Raw genomic sequence first — 23,796 nt, forward strand, 5'->3', positions numbered from 1 at the left:
GAACAAAAAGATTCCAGTAGAATACTGACATTCTGTGACTCTACAAAGTCAAAGACATCAGTGTGATCAAAGAGGGCTTTAGAATTTTTGAGCAGTACAATACAAGCTCACATATATTTGGCCCACAACCCACAAGAGTTTATCATGTACAGGTGATTTGTATTATAACAAAGAAAAATCACAGAATTTATTGAGAAATCTGTAACATTGTGATCTCTGTGCAATGATCTCTCTCACTCACACACACACACACACACATTTACACTGGAGTCATTTAGCAGACACTCTTATCCAGAGTGACTTACAGGAGCAATTAGGGTTAAGTGCCTTGCTCAAGGGCACAATGACAGATTTTCACCTAATCGGCTCAGCCTTTCGGTTACTGGCCCAGAGCTCTTAACCGCTAGGCTATGTGCCCACACACTTTTTACAACTGTTAATTCCCTTCCAGAATTAACTGCAGACAATTTCAACTGCAGTTTAATCAATTTCAGTAAATCTACTTCGTATTGGCCACACAGCAATGACGGATTGGTTTCAGTAAATAGTGTTTCTTCTGTGTGAGGCACTATGAAGCAATAGAGAGCATGTGTAAAGTTATAATGTGTATGTTTGTAATTAATGGGACTGGGCAATGCTTGAGAAGTACTCCAACATGTCTCCAATGGTAAACTCCATGGTGATTCCAGACCCAGGGTAGCAACGGCCAATCAAGCCTTCAAAGTGTTTGTACTGACGGATGAACTCATCCTGCATGGAGTGCCACACCACCTAGTGGAGAAATTGAAATGTTGTACAAAAAAAGACTTGGATCAACCACTGAAACAAGTGAAACTACTGCTGTTTAGATAACAGATCTATAATATCTATCACTTCTAGATTCTCTGTCACTAACCTGTAACAGGCTCTCCTCCTCACACAAGTGCTTATCCACCTTCTTGTACAGGTTGTCCAGGCCCTTCTTCACCTCCTTGCCAGGGTACTCCTTGATAACTTTACGCAGCTCCTGTTTATTGAAAGCCAGCTGGTAGCTGACCTCCTCCTCACGCACCCCCTGGGCCACACGCGCCTCCACTCCCTCAAAGAAGTGCTGCAAAGCATAGGGGCATACTTGATCAACTGTGTGCATTTTTCAATTCTGTACATTCAAGTATGCATGCCATGTAATATGTGAAATCACACATTTCTAATGTGTTATAGTTATATAACGTGTACAGTATGTTACATATAAACATTAAACAAATTTACATTAGCTTTGCCAAGTGTAAACCCCCCCTCTCACATTGAGTTTCTCCAGGGGCTGGCCCAGGGAGTTGATGACGTAGGACTGCAGGTGGTCTGTGTACTTGTGTTTGGCCTCTCGCCTCTCTGTCTCAAGGCATGAGATCTTCAGGCGGGACTGTGTGGAGAAGATGTGGTGGAAGTTCTCCATCATCACCACGTCCCGGGGCGTCTTCTGACTCTCATTGGCCACTTTCTCCACTGGACACACCCCCAGCAAGACAAACACCAATCAGAGCACAGACTATCAGCCAACCACATTACTCAGAGTACACACAAAACATTCACCAATCATAATATTCGATCTTCCTGACACAGGGCAAGTATTAGACTCACCATTCATAAAGACGGCTCTGATAAGCTTGACATATGCTTTGTCCAGATCCCCTCTGCGCTCTGCATTACGGAAGATGGTTTCAGCCAGCTCAGCAAACTCCTCGAACCCAGTGACAAAGGGCAGGATGCCCACCTTGCTCTTCTTAGAGATCTTCACCTCCTCCATCTGTCTGATCTGACCAGACTGAGAGAAACAAGAACAGCTTCACACACACACCCAACAGTATGTACAGTGAGGGAAAAAAGTATTTGATCCGCTGCTGATTTTGTACGTTTGCCCACTGACAAAGAAACGATCAGTCTATAATTTTAATGCTAGGTTTATTTGAACAGTGAGAGACAGAATAACAAAACAAAAATCCAGAAAAATATATGTCAAAAATGTTATAAATTGATTTGCATTTTAATGAGGGAAATAAGTATTTGACCCCCTCTCAATCAGAAAGATTTCTGGCTCCCAGGTGTCCTTTATACAGGTAACGAGCTGAGATTAGGAGCACACTCTTAAAGGGAGTGCTCCTAATCTCAGCTTGTTACTTGTATAAAAGACACCTGTCCACAGAAGCAATCAATCAATCAGATTCCAAACTCTCCACCATGGCCAAGACTAAAGAGCTCTCCAAGGATGTCAGGGACAAGATTGTAGACCTACACAAGGCTGGAATGGGCTACAAGACCATCGCCAAGCAGCTTGGTGAGAAGGTGACAACAGTTGGTGCCATTATTCGCAAATGGAAGAAACACAAAATAACTGTCAATCTCCCTCGGCCTGGGGCTCCATGCAAGATCTCACCTCGTGGAGTTGCAATGATCATGAGAACGGTGAGGAATCATCCCAGAACTACACGGGAGGATCTTGTCAATGATCTCAAGGCAGCTGGGACCATAGTCACCAAGAAAACAGTTGGTAACACACTATGCCGTGAAGGACTGAAATCCTGCAGAGCCCGCAAGGTCCCCCTGCTCAAGAAAGCACATATACATGCCCGTCTGAAGTTTGCCAATGAACATCTGAATGATTCAGAGGAGAACTGGGTGAAAGTGTTGTGGTCAGATGAGAGCAAAATCGAGCTCTTTGGCATCAACTCAACTCGCCGTGTTTGGAGGAGGAGGAATGCTGCCTATGACCCCAAGAACACCATCCCCACCGTCAAACATGGAGGTGGAAACATTATGCTTTGGGGGTGTTTTTCTGCTAAGGGGACAGGACAACTTCACCGCATCAAAGGGACGATGGACGGGGCCATGTACTGTCAAATCTTGGTTGAGAACCTCCTTCCCTCAGCAAGGGCATTGAAAATGGGTCGTGGATGGGTATTCCAGCATGACAATGACCCAAAACACACGGCCAAGGCAACAAAGGAGTGGCTCAAGAAGAAGCACATTAAGGTCCTGGAGTGGCCTAGCCAGTCTCCAGACCTTAATCCCATAGAAAATCTGTGGAGGGAGCTGAAGGTTCGAGTTGCCAAACGTCAGCCTCGAAACCTTAATGACTTGGAGAAGATCTGCAAAGAGGAGTGGGACAAAATCCCTCCTGAGATGTGTGCAAACCTGGTGGCCAACTACAAGAAACATCTGACCTCTGTGATTGCCAACAAGTGTTTTGCCACCAAGTACTAAGTCATGTTTTGCAGAGGGGTCAAATACTTATTTCCCTCATTAAAATGCAAATCAATTCATAACATTTTTGACATGCGTTTTTCTGGATTTTTTTGTTGATATTCTATCTCTCACTGTTCAAATAAACCTACCATTAAAATTATAGACTGATCATTTCTTTGTCAGTGGGCAAACGTACAAAATCAGCAGGGGATCAAATACTTTTTTCCCTCACTGTAGCAGTACAATACACAGATCAACAGACTCAACTGGTTAACCTGAACTCTACTCACAATGCACTTGTCAAAGTTTCTCTTGACGGTGACCAGCACATTGCCGAGGGTGGTGCTGAGGTAGGAAGCGGGGTCCACGTTCTGGGCCGTCCACACGTGGTGACTCATCTTCACCAGCATGTACAGGGAGTGGAAGCTGTCAATCTTGTCTCCCAGGGCGATGAGGCTGTTGAGTTCCGTCTCAATGCTCTGGAAGATCTTGTTCATCATCAATCGCACCATGTCCTTCCTGAGGAGGACCAGACGGGTGATAAGACACAGAACGACAGAGAATAATATGGTAAAAGTGAAGAGGAGGGTAGGAGAGAAGTGGACCATGAAAGATGACATTTGGACTTGTCATATTTGTTGCATGTTTAGTGCCCCTAGTACAGTGGTCACCAACCGGTCGATCGCAATCCTAATTTTTTTTGTTGTTGCACTGATGGCGGTAGGTGCACTTGATTCAGAAGCCCTGCACGGCAGGTAGACAAAATGTTTCCATTTGGAACCTTTTCATTTGTCTGAAAATTCAAAACTCCTCTTACCCAGCAGACCGGGAGATCTGTGGCTAAATCAAGTGCGCCTACTGCGCTGGCCAATCGGATAGCTCAAATCACCGTGCCTATAGCTTCCAGCAAAGTTTGATACTAGCCTACATGAGATTTCATAACTTTAAAAAACCATGACCAGAGAGAGTCTGAAGAATAAAAAAAGCAGTGCTGCTGTTTTTATGAGTGAGTGTTTTCATTCAGCACTATTACAAAACAAAACATGTGCTTCTCCATACTACCACTTGCACTGCAGCTGCAATGAATTAGTAGCCAAGTGTATCGATAGCCCTGCATTTGATTATTATTAGCAGCTCGTCGTGTCTACATTAATATCAAGGAATATTTCACTTTCTCTGGTCATAGGAACAACATGAATTTGTGCATGAGGCAGACTTCATCAGCAGGTGCGACTCGAGTTTTGCCATCCGTTGGAAGACTGTGTCCCCTCTGGTCAGTCTCACCAGAGGAAAGGAATGAGAGAGCAGGGACCGTGAGAAGCGGACCCTCTGCTGCTCTCTCCCTCCCTCCGCCAAGACTAATGCTGTGTTCAAAACAACTGGGAACTCGGACATCTCCGACTTCCGAGCGTTCATGACAACTGAAAAATCGTTTTGAACGGAAACTCAGGCATCTTTCTAGAGCTCCGCCTTTCCGACCTGAAGATCACTGACGTCATGATTTGACCTCGTTGTTTTCCAGAGTTCCCAGTTGTCTTGAAAGAACCATGACCATCAGATGCAAGTAGCACCAGTCCAGTAAAATAGAAAAGCGAATTATTTGCAAATCATTTCAATTTATGCTCAGCTGTGCCTCACAAGTGCTACAACTGATCTATTTTGTTATCAAAGCTCAAGTTTTTAAATATAATATGGTCTTAGAAGAACAATATTGTCAGGCCAGGCATATAGCCAATTTGCTGTGATAATGTATTTGGCCTACTGCACAAACCTCATTCCTACATAACTGTTTTTATTAGGTTAATGTTACATTTTTTAAAGTAATGTTTTTTAAAAATCTGAGCAGTAGATCATGGCTTACTTTTTGACTGAGAAAGTGATCTTGACTCAGAAAAGGTTGATGACCACTGCCCTTGTACTATTGATGGACATTCAGAGCATACAGTAAATGTCAGTAAGAGATGAGAAGCTAGCTACTCACTCAGTCAATGACATGGAGTGTCTGTGTTCCCCTGGAGGGGGCTGTCTGGAGGACACCCCTCCATCCGACTCCTCCATTTCTCCCTGATAGAAAAAAAACGGTGGTTAATAATTTAGAAGTTACTCGTAATCTCACTTGCAAACACTCAGCCAGTCAGATTAGCATGTAATTTACCTGAGCCAGGGTGGGGTGCTGCTGTAGCTTGAAGAACTTGCTGATGAAGTCTTGTTCTGCTAGACAGAGAGGCTCCAGCTCACTAAGAACCTGCTCAAAGATCTACAAAAAGAGAGACGCCTACATCAATGGATCAATATAAATAAACACACAAAACAAATGACACATCTAAAATGACAAAGAGATCTACAAAGACCCACGGGTAGTATGTGCAATATAAAGACTGTAGTGTATGGTGGCTATGGCCCTCTCTGTGAGCATCACCTTGTCAAACTTTGTCCTGTCGGCCACATCCAGGTCTGAGGCAGACATGTTGCCCATGTCCAGCAGAGAGGAGGACTGGGAGCGCCTGCTGTTGGAGCCCTGCACTGCCAGCTTATTCAGACTGGAGGTGGAGCCCGTCAGCTTCCCAGAGCTGCCATGCAGGCCTGGGACACCAGAGGGGAAACAGTTGAAAACATGTTCTAACCACAGGCTAAATACTAGTCTGTGGAACACTGCCCTATCTATAGCCCCTGAGACCAAAGCTGCATTCACATGGACTTATTTTCAAAGCAGAGCAACTGTGCTATTAAAAATAAATAACTTTGTGGCTTCTGAAAAAGTGTGCCACAAAGCCCATGTTAATATGCATCTTTAAAACATGTTAGTTTTGCAGTAATTACACATAACATGAACAGCTGAAAACAATTGAGATTGAATAACATATGCAACATTGAAACAATGAAAGGCGTGCTCGGTGATAAAGACCATTAAATATCAATAATCTTATTATGGATGTTGGACATTCATTATCAGAGAAACTTGCTGGATACGTTGACCTTAATATATCCTTTTGTATTGTGAATGAGTAGTAGTATCCTATGCCATAAAGAATGTACATGCTCATTGTTTTTCATGTCTGATAGGTGTTAGTTTAGGTGCTCTTTAACCCTCCCGTTGTCCTAGGGTCAAAATGACCCGCCACTGTGTTGAACCAACTTTATTTAATTTTTTTATTTTGGGGATCATTTGTGAGAAGGAGGCAGTGATACTTTCTTTAAAGTCTCACTGCCTCCTTCTCACAAATGATCCCAAAAATATAAAAATTAAATAAAGTTGGTTCAACACAGTGGCGGGTCATTTTGACCCTAGGACAACGACAAGTGGCCAGTAGAATGTTCTATAGATGGCAGGTTGGGGTTACTCTAGGCAGAGGGCTGAGGGAGTCTGTAGGGGAGGAGGGTTCTGAGTGAGGGGGAGGGGGTTCTGTCTGTGCAGCAGTATCAGGGACATAGTAGTGGGGAGCAGGTGGATAGGGGTGGGTGTGGGTGGCAGGTTACAGGTTACAGGGGTCGGACTGCGTGACCCATATGGGATACTTACTTTCCGTTTCCTGTTTGAGAGCACTCTCTTTCCGTGGAAGCGTGGCTGGTGGCCAGTTAGAATGGCAGGCATCAGAGACAGAGACATGTTAGGCTCATGACATGCAGCATGGGGACACGTTAAGAGGTTACAGGTCAAAGGTAACAGACTGAAATGCACTGCAGAGGCTGTGTTTGGCCTTAAGAAAGCATTTTTGAAAACAAAAGTTTTGCTCATTTTGTTTTCTGGAGAGAAAAGCCAAGACTGAAATTCAGGAAGCAGAGCCATATACTCCTTCAAACCAAAGTTCACTAAATGAAAGGGTAGTTTTTTAGAGCATTGAAATATAAATATATTTACTTTAAATACAGTATATTTCCGTTTACTTTACAGGTAAACTTTAACTGGGGAGCCTAAACATTACAAGAGGAATGAAATCACTCATTTGTCTTAAAACACTAAATGAGTGAAGTCATACTCTGCAGTCAGAATGAGTTGTAGGATTAATTTTAGGCTCTTCATACAGTAAGCAGCCAAATAGGGAAATAACATTGAGCAAAACACCAGCTAGCAACATTGAGCAGGACAATGACATCACACGGGGACCTTTTCTAGGCAGTGAAAGCTATGACACAGGAGGCAGTACGGGGCAGGTAACTACATGTAGTTGTGTTTGCTGGGATGAACACCGTTACCAAATAGTCCTGGAATAGAGCAAGGGGAACCATGCAGAAAAAGCTGGTGATGTTACAGTACAGATGGACAAATATTGAACAGAATTACACACACTTACCTCAAAACCAAATCACATAGATACAGTACACACACACACACACACACACACACACACACACACACACACACACCCCAAATACAAACCATATGCAACAACCCAAGGGAAAAAAACAGGAACTAAATTGGCTAAACCACACAGCAAACTACAAGCTTTCACAGGGAAAAGAAAAGACAAACAATCACACAAACATCCCACATTTAAAGACACTCAGAGGTCTTACCAAATTTATTTCCCTTCCCCTCCTTGGTTGTGCCCGCCATTTTGATCTTCGCCACCTCAAAGAAATCTTTGATTTCTCGTTCATATAATCTGGTCATGTAATCAACATAGGTCTGAAAACGGAGAGAGAAATTCAATGAATACCTGTCTACTTGTTATGAGACACATTAAGATATTATCATAGTGTTGCTGGTGATGGAGATGGAGATGTTATAGTAGTGGTGGTAATGGTGATAACAATAGGATATAGCTATGGCAAGGGCAGTAATAATAATGATGATAATCTTCGAGAGGAAGCCACTCACCCTAGACAGGCCGTCGTACTTCTCTCTCTGGGTGTTCTTGAGCCACTCCATGAGCTTGGCGTATCTCAGCAGGTCCCTGTGCAGTGGGCTGTGTTTAGGCAGGGTCAGCTCTGCCGTGTGCTGGGAAAGCGTGGAGCTCTGGTCATGGCCCTGGATGTAGGGAACAAAGGTAAGTTAACACAGCTCATACAGAGAAACACCATCTCAAACACATACACACACAGGCAGGGAGATACTTTTTCTTGAACCCTCTTGGTCCCTTTACGGACATCCCCTGCATTCATAGGGACAGTTTGTGTGGCCCAATGGACCACTGAGGTTAGTAGTACAAGATTAACTGTTCAGATATTCAACCTCAACATTCAAATAACCTCATTGACAAGAACATCCCGGCATTTGTACCTAACATTTTCTAGCTTTTTTTCCTTTCTCAATCAATTCACTTGCTTCTAGGGCTGCTACCAAGCATGCAGACAGGCAGAAGTATTATGACATGGCACCCCAGCACAGCAAAGTCACAGCAGCACTCTGACACAGGAAGGAAGCAAAGTGCAAGGAGAGCCCAGTCAATCTTCCAGTGGAGGTGGTGGAGCAAGGTCTGAGGTGTTTCTGAGGCTTTTAGACCCGTTGAGATGAAAGAGAGGAGGTTTAGCTTAGTCATGAGCAGCACAACCCATGCAGTCAGTAATGCATTTTGGCAAGAAAACAGGGGCGTGTAGATAAGTAGGACAGGTCATAGGTTAGAGTGGAGGGGTCAATGGGGTTGCTGTGAGGGTACTACTCACTGGAAGCGACATACAGGAGGACCTATAGAACTGAGGGATGGTCATTTTGAAGTGACTGAAGTGGTTGAACTGACAGGGACAGAAAGCAGAGAGCAGAGTGGGGTGGTTCAGAGTGAGGCAGAGAGTGAAGGTCAGGAGGACCAGAGCAGTACAGGAAGGAAACAGCACAGAGACTGGAAGAGACACGATCAGAGGAAAGAGAGCTTAACCAGGAAGTGTATGAGGACGGAAACATTTTAATACTGTAACAAGAAATGTGTACAGCGCTCTGTTATGCCTAGTACCTAGTCATAAATGTTGTTCAATATAAATCTGAATAAAAAATCTTGAGACCATGTTTAGATTACCGAGAAGTCTAGTGAAGTGTTACTGTGTTGTGTGGATTACCTGGTGGACGAACACGTTGTTGAGGTGGTTGGTGAGGCGCCGGGCGAAGGTATCTCTGAGCTCAGTGAACAGGTGCTGCTGCTGTTTCACAGCCATCAGTTTCTCATGACCTGGTCTGAGTGCCACGTTCATGCACTGCAGTAGTGCCTCAGAGGCGTTGATACAGGCCTCGATGCCTTTGGGGGAGGACAAGTCTCCATCCTGCAGGGCCCTGATGTGTCCCTTCGACAGGTCCATATAATTCTGAGGGACAGGTATTCATCATTTACATTTAAATTGTAGTCATTTAGCAAAGGGATTCCCAAACATTTTCACTCAGGCCCTCCTTCCAGCATTGGGGAACATCCTGTGCGCGCCATGTCTATTTGTATGGGCACAAGCACTGTTCATGACACAAAATGTTGCAGTTTTAAACCAAATTTTCCTGCAACTCTATACATTTTTCCATGTCTAATGTTTATTCATGTGATATTTGAGTGACTCAAAATCTATTGGTTAAAAAACCTAGCTATAAAATGTTAGCTGACATGGGCTAGTTGATCTGGATATTTCTGAAGTTATAAATAGCTCCCTAAGGTATGCAATGACTAACATAACAAGAGGAACTGATGATGCACTACCCAATTTAGAAATTGCACCTTGTGCATTCTACTATTACAACTTTCAAGAGTTGAAAACCAGACTGAATTCGTAAAAATAAAAATAACCCCTGAACCACTGATTTAGCAGACGCTCTTATCCAGAGCAACGTACAGGAGCAATTGGAGTTAAGCGCCTTACTCAAGGGCAACTCAACAGATCTTTCACCTAGTTATCTTGGAGATTCGAACCAGCGACCTTTCGGTTACTGAACCAACGCTGTTAATAGCTATGCTACCTGCCGCCCCTCATCATTCAACATCATCTCATTAAACCAACAAGTCATAGAAAACACCCCATAGCTTGTGGTACTGTATCGTAATCGTACGAAATAGAGGCAAACCATCCAAACCTCATCCAAACAAACAGAAACAGGAACCCTCCCCCACATCAACCGCAGTGCTCACCACCAGAAACTGGATCTCGTCCAGCAGCTTGCCGTTGTTGGTGTTGCTGATCTGGATGAGGCGGTTGCTCTGGGAGATCTGGTCCATCTGCTCCTTGACGCTCTGCAGCATCTCCTCATAGCTGCTCAGCTTGCCCTCAATGGTGTCCACCTCCGAAAGAGCCTCGTCAAGCAGCTGCATCAGGATGTTCACCTGCTTCTCAGATGCCATGATGGACTGGATGTTGGCCTGGGATTGGGGGGATTATTGGAGGTGGTCACTTTAACCACAATGTTCATCCATCACGGTGAAAGAAACCACTCTGTAATGTGCTCAATCATAGATCACAAAGGACAGTAGTCAGTGCATGTCAGGCAACTCAAGTCTAAATTGGCCTCAAGAAGACCCAAGGCTCCATGGCTGTCTACTTACCCCATCCAGAACCTGTAGCTCCCTGGAGAGTTTCTCAGCGAAGGCCTCTGCATTAGAGATGGCATACTCGCACACCTCCATCATGCCTTCAATGTCTTGCTCCTCACGGGCATTCAGCTCTTGGTAGTCATCCAGAGCATCCTCATCGCCTCCGGCAACACTCTGGCTCTCACCACTGGGGACTGACTCTAAACCAAGGACAGAGAGGATGGTTTAACATTGTGCACAGTGCATACAGTACAGTACACGCACATCCACACAAACAAACATCACCCTTCCATTTGAACGAATATATAATCCAAAACGCATATACACTACAGAACAGACTAATATTCATATAGTAACACCCATTCAACAGCCACTCACTCAATAGCCAAATAAAGCAAACAATAGCAACAGCTTTCAAAGATGTGTGCGTCTACTATGAGAATGGTGATTCAACACTATGAAATCACAATGAAGAGGAAATGGGAAAAGAAGTTAAGTGCTACCAACCTTCCGCTTTAGGAAGCTCTGGCCAGTGACAGTTTAAGAGAGAAGAGTGAAAATAAATATGTGTTAAGCCACAGAAAGCCACACCAAAGGTCAACTGACAGGTTACATAGATTTATCTGGAAACACTTCAGGTTGAGTTCAGGAGATTGGGAACAGGCAAGAAAGAAGAGTCTCATAGATGCAAGGTACAGGGACAGCAAGGGTCACTAGAAAACACACATGCTTTTGATCATCTCCCATTGTTAGAGAGCTGTCATACCTTCCAGCAGCTGGGCACTGACATTCACAAACTCCACCTTCTTCCGTAGGTAACGCTGGTTCAGCTTCCAAATGCAGGAGATGAAGGAATTCTTCTCAGCTGTGCTGCTGGCCACCCATCGATACACCTTCTCAAAATGGAGGTCAAACTCCGGGTTCTCCTGAATGACAAGAGCAGAAGAGATGCCAAATGTGAATTTCAATCAAATTAGCAGGAGGAGGATAAAGTATATGAGGAAAGGAGGTTAAAGTAAAATAGCCACTGGGAGGATGAGGAGGAGAGAGAAAGACAAGGTTCTATGAGAAATTACATTCAGGCAGTGAGAGGAAGTTGAGAAAAATCACTCTTTCCCTGACCTTGCTGGCATCTTTTGCATCCACTTCAGCCAGATCCCTCAGTTCCCAGGCCATCTGCCGTTTGTAGAAATCCCCTTTGTCTGACTTCTTCACTTTTACCACTCTCACCTGCACCGGCCTCTCTGTGGTGACTGGGGTAGAAGCATCAAACAGTTATAATAGTCTAATAATGGGGTGTAAGTGATCTGTGGATCCATTTCTGTAGCCTTATCAGTGAAATCACTGTTTCTGATGTTAAATCTCTGACAGTGGTTTTCAAGTTCTGAATGTTTACATCATTTCACTGGTGAGATAGTGAAATTAGCCGATTCATGTTAGACTTGAAAGGAATTTATGCCCCACCCGTGGCACACAGGAAGCAGTTCTTCTTCTTTTTCCCTGCCTTGCAGACGTTGACGATGCTGAGGAGACGCTCATCATTGGGCGTAAAGATGTCCCTCTGTAGGGCGTGCTTGATGGCTGTCATTGTGGTCACTGTAAATTCAAATCAGACAGACTTAATGATAGCCTGACGACTCGCACTAAATTCTTCCAATGCTCTGTCGTTCGCTACAATAAACTAACGTCCGTGCCTGTGGCGTAGCGTTTGGCCGGAGAAAGAAGTCTGGGTAGCCAGGCAAACTTAACGCAACCCTAACCTTTATATAATTCATTTTTACTGCAGGAAAACACACACCATTTTATTCCTCCCAGTGGGACACAGACTATAACACTATAATTTACAAGTACAACTATAGTATAGTACCATATGCAAGATTTGTACCTGTACATTTTCTGACCTTCCTACAGTATACATTAACATTATGGTAAGAACGTCTGCACTGTTTACATCACAGCATTGCTGATCAATGGTGCAGTCAAAATAATTAAAGTAACAAAGGTTAGCTAGCTAGCATGATGTAGTAAGCTAGCTAACGTTAGCTAACATGGTTCTGGACGTGTCTAGCTATAGACAGCTAGCTACATTTGTACAAAAGGGCCCTTATGTTAGCTATGTCGTTCTGCAAAGTGAGGACAGTGTCATTCAGACAGCTAGCTAGCTGTCTAGAAAAGCATGACAGCTGCAAGCCATTCTTCCTGGCTAACTGCTAGGTTAGGTACCAAAATTGTTAGGCTAGCTTGGTGTCTTATACAGAACACACTTACCTTAAATGCGATGTTGATAGAGAATCTAATGTACTAGGTATGTTCTGCACTTAATCACTGTTTATTTCCATTTAAACGTGATATGTTTTTTATCGCTATTAAAGAAAAATAGTAAACAATCTTCTCCACTGCTGTGAAACAGGCAAGAATAACTAAGTACTTCCGGGTCACGTATTTTTGGAATCCTTCAGAATAAGAGTCCCGTTCTGTATACTTTAAATAATGAGGGTGAAAATGATGGAAAATATGCACAATTATCTCTATATTTATACTAGTTATCATACAAATAATAATTAAAAGTATTTCTATGAAATATTATATTATTTAAAAAAGAAAAACATTCAAGCCTAAATGGTCAACAATGTTTTTAGTTTGTGTACTCATCATTTATTGCACTGTACCAATTTTCTCTACATTGTGTCGCATTAAAAGGGGGTCCATTCTACTCAGGAGGACTTCTAGTTTCCAAATCCATAGAGTTTACACCCAGAGGAGTTCATTTTGCGGCCCTTAAAGAGTGGCCATAAGCTTAAATCCAATAGTTTTTTTCATATTGGACATATATATTGCACCGTACACCATTTTTTGTACGTTGTGTCGCAGTAAAAGGGGGTCCATTCTACTCAGGAGCACTTCTATACTGACCAAAAATATAAACACAACATGTAAAGTGTCAGTCTCATGTTTCATGAGCTGTAATAAATGATCTCAGAAATGTTCCATACACAGAAAAAGCTTATTTCTCTCAAATTTTGTGCACAAATTTGTTTACATCCCTGTTAGTGAGCATTTCTCCTTTGCCAAGATAATCCATCCACCTGACAGGTGTGGCTTATCCAGGCACTTGTCATCTCCCGTCTGGATTACTGCAACTCGCTGTTGGCTGGGCTCCCTGCCTGTGCCATTAAACCCCTACAACTCATCCAGAACGCCGCAGCCCGTCTGGTGTTCAACCTTCCCAAGTTCTCTCACGTCACCCCGCTCCTCCGCACACTCCACTGGCTTCCAGTTGAAGCTCGCATCTGCTACAAGACCATGGTGCTTGCCTACGGAGCTGTGAGGGGAACGACACCTCCGTACCTTCAGGCTCTGATCAGTCCCTACACCCAAACGAGGGCACTACGTTCATCCACCTCTGGCCTGCTGGCTCCCCTACCTCTGCGGAAGCACAGTTCTCGCTCAGCCCAGTCAAAACTGTTCGCTGCTCTGGCACCCCAATGGGGGAACAAGCTCCCTCACGACGCCAGGACAGCGGAGTCACTCACCACCTTCCGGAGACACTTGAAACCCTTACCCCCCCCCCCAAAAAAACTATTGTAAAGTGGTTGTCCCACTGGCTATCATAAGGTGAATGCACCAATTTGTAAGTTGCTCTGGATAAGAGCGTCTGCTAGATGACGAAAATGTAAATGTAAATGTAAGTTGATTAAACAGAATGATGATTACACATGTGCACCTTGTGCTGGGGACAATAAAAGGCCACTCTAAAATGTGCAGTTTTGTCACACAACACAATGCCACAGATGTCTCAAGTTTTGAGGGACCGTGCAATTGGCATGCTGACCGCAGGAATGTCCACCAGAGCTGTTGCCAGATAATTGAATTATAATTTCTCTACCATAAGCCATCTCTACCAACGCCGTTTTATAGAATTTGGCAGTATGTCCAACCGACCTCAACTGCAGACCACATGTAACCACGCCAGCCCAGGACCTCCACATCCGGCTTCTTCACCTGCGGGATCGTCTGAGACCAGTCACCCGGACAGCTGAATTTCTGCAGAAACCGTCTCAGGGAAGCTTATCTGTGTGCTTGTTGTCCTCGCGAGGGTCTTGACCTGACTGCAGTTCGGCGTCGTAACCGACTGATCATCTCTATGCAAAAGAGATGTGTCACACTGCATGAGGCAAATGGTGGTCACATCAGATACTGACTGGTTTTCTGATCCACGCTCCTACCTTTTTTAAGGTATCTGTGACCAACAGATGCATATCTGTATTCCCAGTCATGTCAAATCCATAGATTAGGGCCTAATGAATTTATTTCAATTGACTGATTTTCTTATATGAACTGTAACTCAGTAAAATCTTTGAAATTGTTGCATGTAACGTTTATATGTTTGTTCAGTGTAGTTTCCAAATCCACAGAGTTGACACCGAGAGGAACGTCACTCATTCTACAAACAAATAATAGGTTTATTCAAAAGTCCAGAGAGATACATTTGGTCAAGAAAGCATACTTTATTTATAACAAGTATCACAATGAAGTTAATTAATCAAATTGCTCATCAACAGTAAAACAGAAGTTTCAAATTATATGCAAGATCCTGTTCATCCAGCCCACTGGGCACAAACTGATTGAATCAACATTGTTTTCACGTCATAAAGAAAAACATCTATGTGATGATTGGGGCGATTCTAACCTGTAGCAACATGATCTTACTAGGATACTGCTTCAAAACATTTATTTTATTTGTCTAGCCAAAACACTTGACCTGATGCACGTTTTGGCACATCAGATTGCCTGGGTGGCAGGTAGCCTAGCGGTTAGAGCGTTGGGCCAGTAACCGAAAGGTCGCTGGTTTGAATACCCGAGCCGACAAGGTGAAATATCTGCTGATGTGCCGTTGAGCAATGCACTTAACCCTAATTTGCTTCAGGGGTGCTGTAATACTATGGCTGAGTCTGTAAAACACATTTCACTCACCTTTCTGGTGTATGTGACAATAAAACATTTAGAACGTGTTTCCACTGCTCCAGAGTCCAATGGCGGCAAGCTTCACACCTCTCCATCCGACGCTTGGCGTTGTGCATGGTGATCTTAGGCTTGTGTGCGGCTGCTCGGCCATGGAAACCCATTTCATGAGGCTCCCGATGAACAGTTCTTGTGTACTGTGTGTGCTCCTCTAAGACCTATCAGCCTTGACCTGCTGAAACCCCCCCAAAATTGAAACAACAAGGCTTTATAAACATCATACTAGGTGTGTTGTTTTTTGTTTGAAAAACCCAATTTGAAAAACAACAACCACAAATAGCCAGGCCCCACTTAATTTGGTAACTCACTTTAATGACCTAAATACTGCCTAACTTCACTACTGCTCCCCCTAGCCCTGGGCAACATTCCAATGAGATGAGCTAATCTCTTTCTCCTGGTTATAATCTAAATATGGTAGTACACACAAAACATGATACAGATATCCCCAGTCTTAACCCATCAATAATTGTTTGTATCAATCTAATTCCTCATAACTAATCCATAAAACCACTCAAAATTCCTCGAGTATACAATGATTATTTAATTGATTACCCTAACTCTGCTACATGTGATCTCATCTCAAATGATCCAATATCAATTATTTGATCAACCCCCTAGGAAAATCTGTCTCTGTCAAATTTCAGTTTTTAGCCAATATAATCACGGTTACATCAAAAGTAACACCACTGGCGTCAAGCAACCCATCGAATAAAGTAATAACAATTATAATGTATCAAAGCACTTCCTTCCAGTCAAGCATTCAGACCTCCACTTGAAATCCCACAGCTCAACCCAACTCGCTTGACTGTCTCTATTATTACATATTTTTCTCCCGCTAACCAGAGCCATAAATTACTCTCCTTTGTCCTCAACTCAATTTTCACAGCTCTATCGCCATTTCAGTTCGCTATTCAATTTCTTTAACTGTTCTCTCTGATTAGGCCCTAATTAATAAAACAAATACTTGTTATCGTTGATAAGCATACATACATTTAATGATATTCCTAACATTTGAACTACGGAGAAGGCGCGGGGACTTTGTAACATATTTTCATAGACCTTTCTAGAATACTTCTACTTAAGCTATCTAATTTAACCTTTCACATTTCCCAATCCACATATTAATCTAGGTCTATAGCCCCAATGCGAAAGCTTTACCTACTGTCCCTACCTGTGTTAGAACCAGGGACCCTCTACATACATCGCCAGTCACTCCACACATTCTGCGATGATTTCAAAGTATGCCAAACAACAACTTCCATGTCGCACAACCAGCCACGTCATCACTCCCAACTAGCCAGCCCTTAAAAATAAAAATAAAACACACTCTCAAACAGCGTTCTGCATTTACCTCTATCATCGGGTTTAAAAACTAACGTAACAACATTAACCATCCTCTATTGCTGTAGTAAAGTCTTGTTTGGTTCAGTTTATTTATTACGGAGTGTCCATAATACTATAATAATACATAATCGAATTCCCCTCATGCATACAGATTTCACCTTATGCCATTGAAATGCCAAATAAACCATAATAGTTCAATGGAGCCCCCTATTGGCTCTCCACTATTTATACATTACTTCCATAACCACATTAGTTATGGTCCGATTACCCATTAAACCTTATCACATGATCAAACAACGGCACAACCTTAAACTCATATGGGGCGGCAGGCAGCTTAGTGACCAATAGTGCCGCGCCAACAACTGAGAGGTCGCCGGTTCCAATCCCCGAGCCGACCAGGCGAAAAATCTGCCGATGTGCCCTCGAGCAAGGCACCCAACCCCAATTGCTCCTGCAAGTCGCTCTGGACAAGAGCGTCTGCTAAATGACCAAAAATGCAAATGTAAATATTCTCTACTTTCTCACCCATGATGTACGTCTACGTTCGGGTGAGCAAGTTCATACGTATATATCGTCAGAAACCCACAGGCACCTCTCAAACAATCGCCCTGTGGTGTTCCCAGCCAACTCCCAGTCTTTCCTGACTCCAACAGCCACACTCTCGCTGTCTCCAGCCCCTCCCCTCGCGGCTCTCCCTTCTGTGTCCAGTGGGAACAGGCTTTGTCTGTTTTTCATTTTAGCGTTTCCAATATTCAGCCGTTATTTAAAGTACTTTAGTCTATTTATTTAAATCAAATTATTCCCACCTAATTAGTTAAAGTCGGTGCATATTTATATTTCAACGATAAACCTAATCAGTCTAATTATTTAACCAGTATTTTGCAGGGTCAAACATCAAACGTTAAATCAAATAATAAACCAAATTGCCTCAACATAATTATTTAAAACCAGTATTATGCTATGTTAAACATCAAATGTTAAATCAAATACTAAACCAAATTGCTTCAACATAATTATTTAAAACCAGTATTATGCTATGTCAAACATCAAACGTTACAGTTCAGTTATATCAGTTCAAACGTTTCAGTTTAGTCATACTAGTTATTCATTATTTTACCTTTATGTTCCCAATTGTTATTAACGGGTTATACGGTTTAAGCAACCACAAACCCAATAGTTATTCACAAATTATACAGTTTGGACAGCCACAGACGTCTTTAATTCCTAATTAGTTTTCTATCAAGGTATACAGGTTTATTAATTTTAGTAACCCGCATTCACTCTTTTATTTCGTCTGCAAACAATATTTTATTACACTGGGATCATTCACACTCTCATGCATACGACACCCTATACTTTAAAGTGCTCCTCCGATCTGGGCGGTACCCCCAAGTACAGCTCCCTGCCGAAGCGCAACACTATAGTGTACTTTAAAGTGCTCCTACGATCATAGCCGTACTAGTTACGGACCTTGCCATAGCGCAACACTATCTAAAATTTCCCCAACCTAGCCGTACCCTCGAAGTTACGGACCTTGCCGGTGTAATTCTTCAAACCTAGCCGCACCCACGTAGTTACGAACCTTGCCGATAGCAATTACTTAAGTCAATTATTCCCTGTATCTTCGAACCTAGCCGTACCCTCGCAGTTACGGACCTTGCCGATAGATGTCAGTATTTTCTCCGAACCTAGCCGTAACCCCGCAGTTACGGACCTTGCCGGTAGAACAAATACTCTCTGGTACCATGGTTTAACATCACATTCACCAAAGGTTTGCATGTCACAATATTGTGCTTATCTACTCATAATAGTTTCATAATTTAGTTCACTTACATCAGACAGGTGTTTCACAAAATTAATTTGGATAAAGCCAATGTGCAGAACTGTAGTTATATAACAATAGGTGTCTGCTTACCTGTTTTTCGTAGTCCGGACTCTTTGTGAAACACACCGTTCAATGACAGAGATGTCCATTGGGCCGGACAATACCCAGCGAAGTCCCTTCTACCAGATCACAGTCGGTGGTCACCAATTGTTAAGTTGCGTCAATTCAAATCTGGTATTAGGAACAAAAGAGGTCAACACGACTTCTAAAATAGAGTAGTATTTTAATTAATGCAAAACACTTCAATGGTAAATATGATGTTCGTATATACGGGTCCACTGAAATACCACGCAGGGCACTCAGAGAACTAAGCCATTGTTATGAGTTCTTCTTAAAATACTCTGACAGAGATAGTTCCCGCTCCCTGCTGGCCAATCAGAGTAGAGACTGAGCGTGGTTTAGACTTACTCAGCCAATCGTTGGCGCACAGGCTGGTCCCAGTCCCTTGGCGCTCCACTGTTGCACACTGTTGCCAGGCATAAGTTTGTTATCATCACAACCTGTAGAGTCATCACCCATAGACACTGTTCCCCTGTACTCCTTGTACCTACGTCCTTGGACGGTTCACAGATCACAAAGAGGCAGTGTTCGTGTCTGTGAGAAATACAAGTCTTATCTCATCCAACCCCCTAACGTTCCTCACATGAATCACAGCTTGTTATGTGAAACAATTTATATCAGTACAGTACAAACCTTTTATTTTTAATCATTAATGCATTCTTTCTAAGCTAGTCATCACATCTAGATCCCCACAAAGGTCGATAATTTATTATATATATTATTCACGGCCTTATTCTTGCTAGGTCTTGCTTATTCTTGCAGGCGGAACAGAGGGTCATGGCTAGAAGGATACCTACTTTGTAGCTAGCTTTTCCCCAATTGTTCCCCTAGCTAGCTAGTTATTCTGTGGATATCAAGTCCAGTCTGCTGTAGAACTCGACGCTGTGTAAGACGCAAACTCTCGCTGTAGTGAACTAGACTATGACGTAACTTTTACAAAATCAGTATCCCTTCTAGCCATGACTCGGCCCCTGACCTACTGTTTCCTGTTTCCGGGATGGGCTGGACCAGTCATGTGACGCACTGCTGCTCAGTGTTGCCAATTATTTTTCATGGAAAGTAGCTGTTGGTTGCTGCTTTATAAATGTATTATCAATATTATTTGTATATATTTATATGAACAAAATAAATGTTGGCTGCTGGTTTCTCCATTTGTCGCGAGATGATGTCATTATGTAATAGTGACCTAATAATGTTAATTTGCACATTTTATACTGTGTGTTTTCTCGACAAGTCATTTTCAGCTTTCTGGCATCGTTCGGGCCCCAGGGTACCCATGACTCTCCTGGAGCCTTTAGAATGATGGGAAACTAAAGGCCAACCATGGCTGTTTGAGATTACTGGATGTTGGAGTTGGCGGCGTTGGAGATCTGATTATAGGAGTGCACTGAGACTTACGGAACTTCTCACATCCCACAGCAAGACCTTGAAAACAGAGTTATTGCTTTAATATGAAAATAAACATTTACTGTGATATAAAATTTTCTTTACAAAGAAGTGAAGTAGAACAGCGTTTATACAGTAGCCTATGTGCGTTTACCATGTACAGTGCATTCGGAAAGGATTCAGACCCCTTCACTTTTCCACATTTTGTTACGTTACAGCCTTATTCTAAAATGTCCTCATCAATCTACACACAATACCCCATAATGACAAAGTGAAAACAGGTTTTTAGACATTTTTGCAAATGTATAAAAAAAATATATATACCTTATTTAAATAAATATTCAGACCCTTTGCTATAAGACTCGAAATTGAGCTCTGGTGCATCATGTTTGCATTGATCATGCTTGAGATGTTTCTACAACTTGATTAGAGTCCACCTGCGGTAAATTCAATTGATTGGGCAGGATTTAGAAAAGGCACACTCCTGTCTATATAAGGTCCCACAGTTGACAGTGCATGTCAGAGCAAAAACAAAGCCATGATGTTGAAGGCATTGTCTGTAGAGCTCTGAGACAGGATTGTGTCGAGGCACAGATCTGGGGAAGGGTACCAAAACATTTATGCAGCATAGAATGTCCCCAAGTACACAGTGGCTTCCATCATTCTGAAATGGAAGAAGTTTGGAACCACCAAGAGTCTTCCTATAGCTGGTCGCCCGGCCAAACTGAGCAATCGGGGGAGAAGGGCCTTGGTCAGGGAGGTGACCAAGAACCCGATGGTCACTCTGACAGAGCTCTAGAGTTCCTCTGTGGAGATGGGAGAACCTTCCAGAAGGACAACCATCTCTGCAACACTACACCAATCAGACCTTTATGGTAGAGTGGCCAGACGGAAGCCACTCCTCAGTAAAAGGCACATGACAGCCCGTTTGGAGTTTGCCAAAAGGCACCTAAAGGACTCTCAGACCATGAGAAACAAGATTCTCTGGTCTGCTGAAACCAAGATTGAACTCTTTGGCCTGAATGACAAGCGTCACGTCTGTAGGAAACCAGGCACCGCTCATCACCTGGCCAATACCATCCCTACGGTGAAGCATGGTGGTGGCAGCATCATGCTGTGGGGACGTTTTTCAGCAGCAGAGACTGGGAGACTAGTCAGGATCGAGGGAAAGATTAACGGAGCAAAGTACAGAGAGATCCTTGATGAAAACCTGCTCTAGAGCGCTCAGGATCTCAGACTGGAGCGAAGGTTCACCTTCCAACAGGACAACAACCCTAAGCAAATAGCCAAGACAATGCAGGAGTGGCTTCGGGACAAGTCTCTGAATGTCCTTGAGTGGCCCAGCCAGAGCCCGGACTTGAACCCAATCGAACATCTCTGGAGAGACCTGAAAATAGCTGTGCAGCGACGCTCCCCATCCAACCTGACAGAGCTTGAGAGGATCTGCAGAGAGGAATGGGAGAAACTCCCCAAATACAGGTGTGCCAAGTTTGTTGCGTCATACCCAAGAAGACTTGAGGCTGTAATCACTGCCAAAGGTGCTTCAACAAAGTACTGCGTAAAGGATCTGAATACTTATGTAAATGTGATGTACAGTGGTGTGAAAAAGTGTTTGCCCCCTTCCTGATTTGTTATTTGTTTGCATGTTTGTCACACTTAAATGTTTCAGATCATCAAACAAATTTAAATATTAGTCAAAGATAACACAAGTAAACACAAAATGCAGTTTTGAAATGAAGGTTGTTATTATTAAGGGAAAACAAAATCCAAACCTACATGGCCCTGTGTGAAAAAGTGTTTGACCCCCCTGTTATAACACAACTCAACTGTGGTTTATCACACCTGAGTTCAATTCCTCTAGCCACACCCAGGCCTGATTACTGCCACACCTGTTCTCAATCAAGGAATCACTTAAATAGGACCTGCCTGACGAAGTGAAGTAGACCAAAAGATCCTCAAAAGCTAGACATCATGCCGAGATCCAAAGAAATTCAGGAACAAATGAGAAAGAAAGTAATTGAGATCCATCAGTCTGGAAAAGGTTATAAAGCCATTTCTAAAGCTTTGGGACTCCAGCAAACCACAGTGAGAGCAATTATCCACAAATGGCGAAACATGGAACAGTGGTGAACCTTCCCAGGAGTGGCCGGCCGACCAAAATTACCCCAAGAGCGCAGCGACAACTCCTCCAAGAGGTCACAAAAGACCACACAACAACATCCAAAGAGCTGCAGGCCTCACTTGCCTCAGTTAAGGTCAGTGTTCATGACTCCACCATAAGAAAGAGACTGGGCAAAAATGGCCTGCATGGCAGAGTTCCAAGACGAAAACCACTGCTGAGCAAAAAGAACATTAAGGCTCGTCTCATTTTTGCCAGAAAACATCTTGATGATCCCCAAGACCTTTGGGAAAATACTCTGTGGACTGACGAGAAAAAAGTTGAACTTTTTGGAAGGTGTGTGTCCCATTACATTTGGTGTAAAAGTAACACAGCATTTCAGAAAAAGAACATCATACCAACAGTAAAATATGGTGGTGGTAGTGTGAGTTTTGCTGCTTCAGGACCTGGAAGACTTGCTGTGATAAATGGAACCATGAATTCTGCTGTCTACCAAAAAATCCTGAAGGAGAATGTCCGGCCATCTGTTCGTGACCTCAAGCTGAAGCGAACTTGGGTTCTGCAGCAGGACAATGATCCAAAACACACCAGCAAGTCCACCTCTGAATGGCTGAAGAAAAACAAAATGAAGACTTTGGAGTGGCCTAGTCAAAGTCCTGACCTGAATCCTATTGAGATGGTGTGGCATGACCTTAAAAAGGCAGTTCATGCTCGAAAACCCTCCAATGTGACTGAATTACAACAATTCTGCAAAGATGAGTGGGCCACAGCGCTGTAAAAGACTCATTGCGAGTTATCGCAAACGCTTGATTGCAGTTGTTGCTGCTAAGGGTGGCCCAACCAGTTAGTAGGTTGTAGGGGGCAATCACTTTTTCACACAGGGCCATGTGGGTTTGGATTTTGTTTTCCCTTAATAATAACAACCTTCATTTCAAAACTGCATTTTGTGTTTACTTGTGTTATCTTTGACTAATATTTAAATTTGTTTGATGATCTGAAACATTTAAGTGTGACAAACATGCAAACAAATAAGAAATCAGGAAGGGGGCAAACACTTTTTCACACCACTGTATATATATATATTTTTAACGGTTTTTGCTTGGTCATTATGGGATATTGTGTGTAGATTTTATAATAAGTCTGTAATGTAACAAAATGTGGAAAAGGTGAAGGGGTCTAAATACTTCCTGAATGCACTGTAAATACTGGTACACAATAATTTATTGTACAAATAAATCTCCCTATAAGGGCAAAGAGATTGCAGTAATTGCATAAAGGAAGTGTGTAGCTGAATAGGGTGTCTTAAATAACTGTATGCCTGAGAA

At 43.0% G+C, this 23,796-nt stretch overlaps 1 protein-coding gene across 6 annotated transcripts; it reads right to left on the minus strand.

The window, feature by feature from the left end:
• Positions 1-335: 335 nt before the first annotated feature.
• Positions 336-13,084, minus strand: LOC121540148 (exocyst complex component 1). Of its 6 annotated transcripts, XM_041848772.2 has the most exons (20): positions 12,924-13,084; positions 12,120-12,251; positions 11,778-11,908; positions 11,422-11,581; positions 11,163-11,180; positions 10,668-10,855; positions 10,257-10,484; positions 9,211-9,453; positions 8,824-8,892; positions 8,039-8,188; positions 7,735-7,846; positions 6,740-6,784; positions 5,639-5,802; positions 5,375-5,476; positions 5,201-5,283; positions 3,510-3,738; positions 1,618-1,801; positions 1,283-1,482; positions 896-1,090; positions 336-771 (listed from the first exon to the last, which is right to left on the minus strand). In XM_041848772.2, the coding sequence occupies exons 2-20, from the start codon at positions 12,241-12,243 to the stop codon at positions 619-621; spliced, it is 2,778 nt and encodes a 925-aa protein (XP_041704706.1). In that variant the 5' UTR covers positions 12,244-12,251; positions 12,924-13,084; the 3' UTR covers positions 336-618. The 6 variants fall into 6 exon arrangements, with proteins under 6 accessions (XP_041704706.1, XP_041704708.1, XP_041704710.1 ...); XM_041848774.2 differs by lacking the exon at positions 11,163-11,180; XM_041848776.2 differs by lacking the exon at positions 8,824-8,892.
• Positions 13,085-23,796: the final 10,712 nt, after the last annotated feature.

The sequence above is a fragment of the Coregonus clupeaformis genome, chromosome 26 (assembly GCF_020615455.1).
Source record: "Coregonus clupeaformis isolate EN_2021a chromosome 26, ASM2061545v1, whole genome shotgun sequence".
Taxonomy (NCBI): Eukaryota; Metazoa; Chordata; class Actinopteri; order Salmoniformes; family Salmonidae; genus Coregonus; species Coregonus clupeaformis.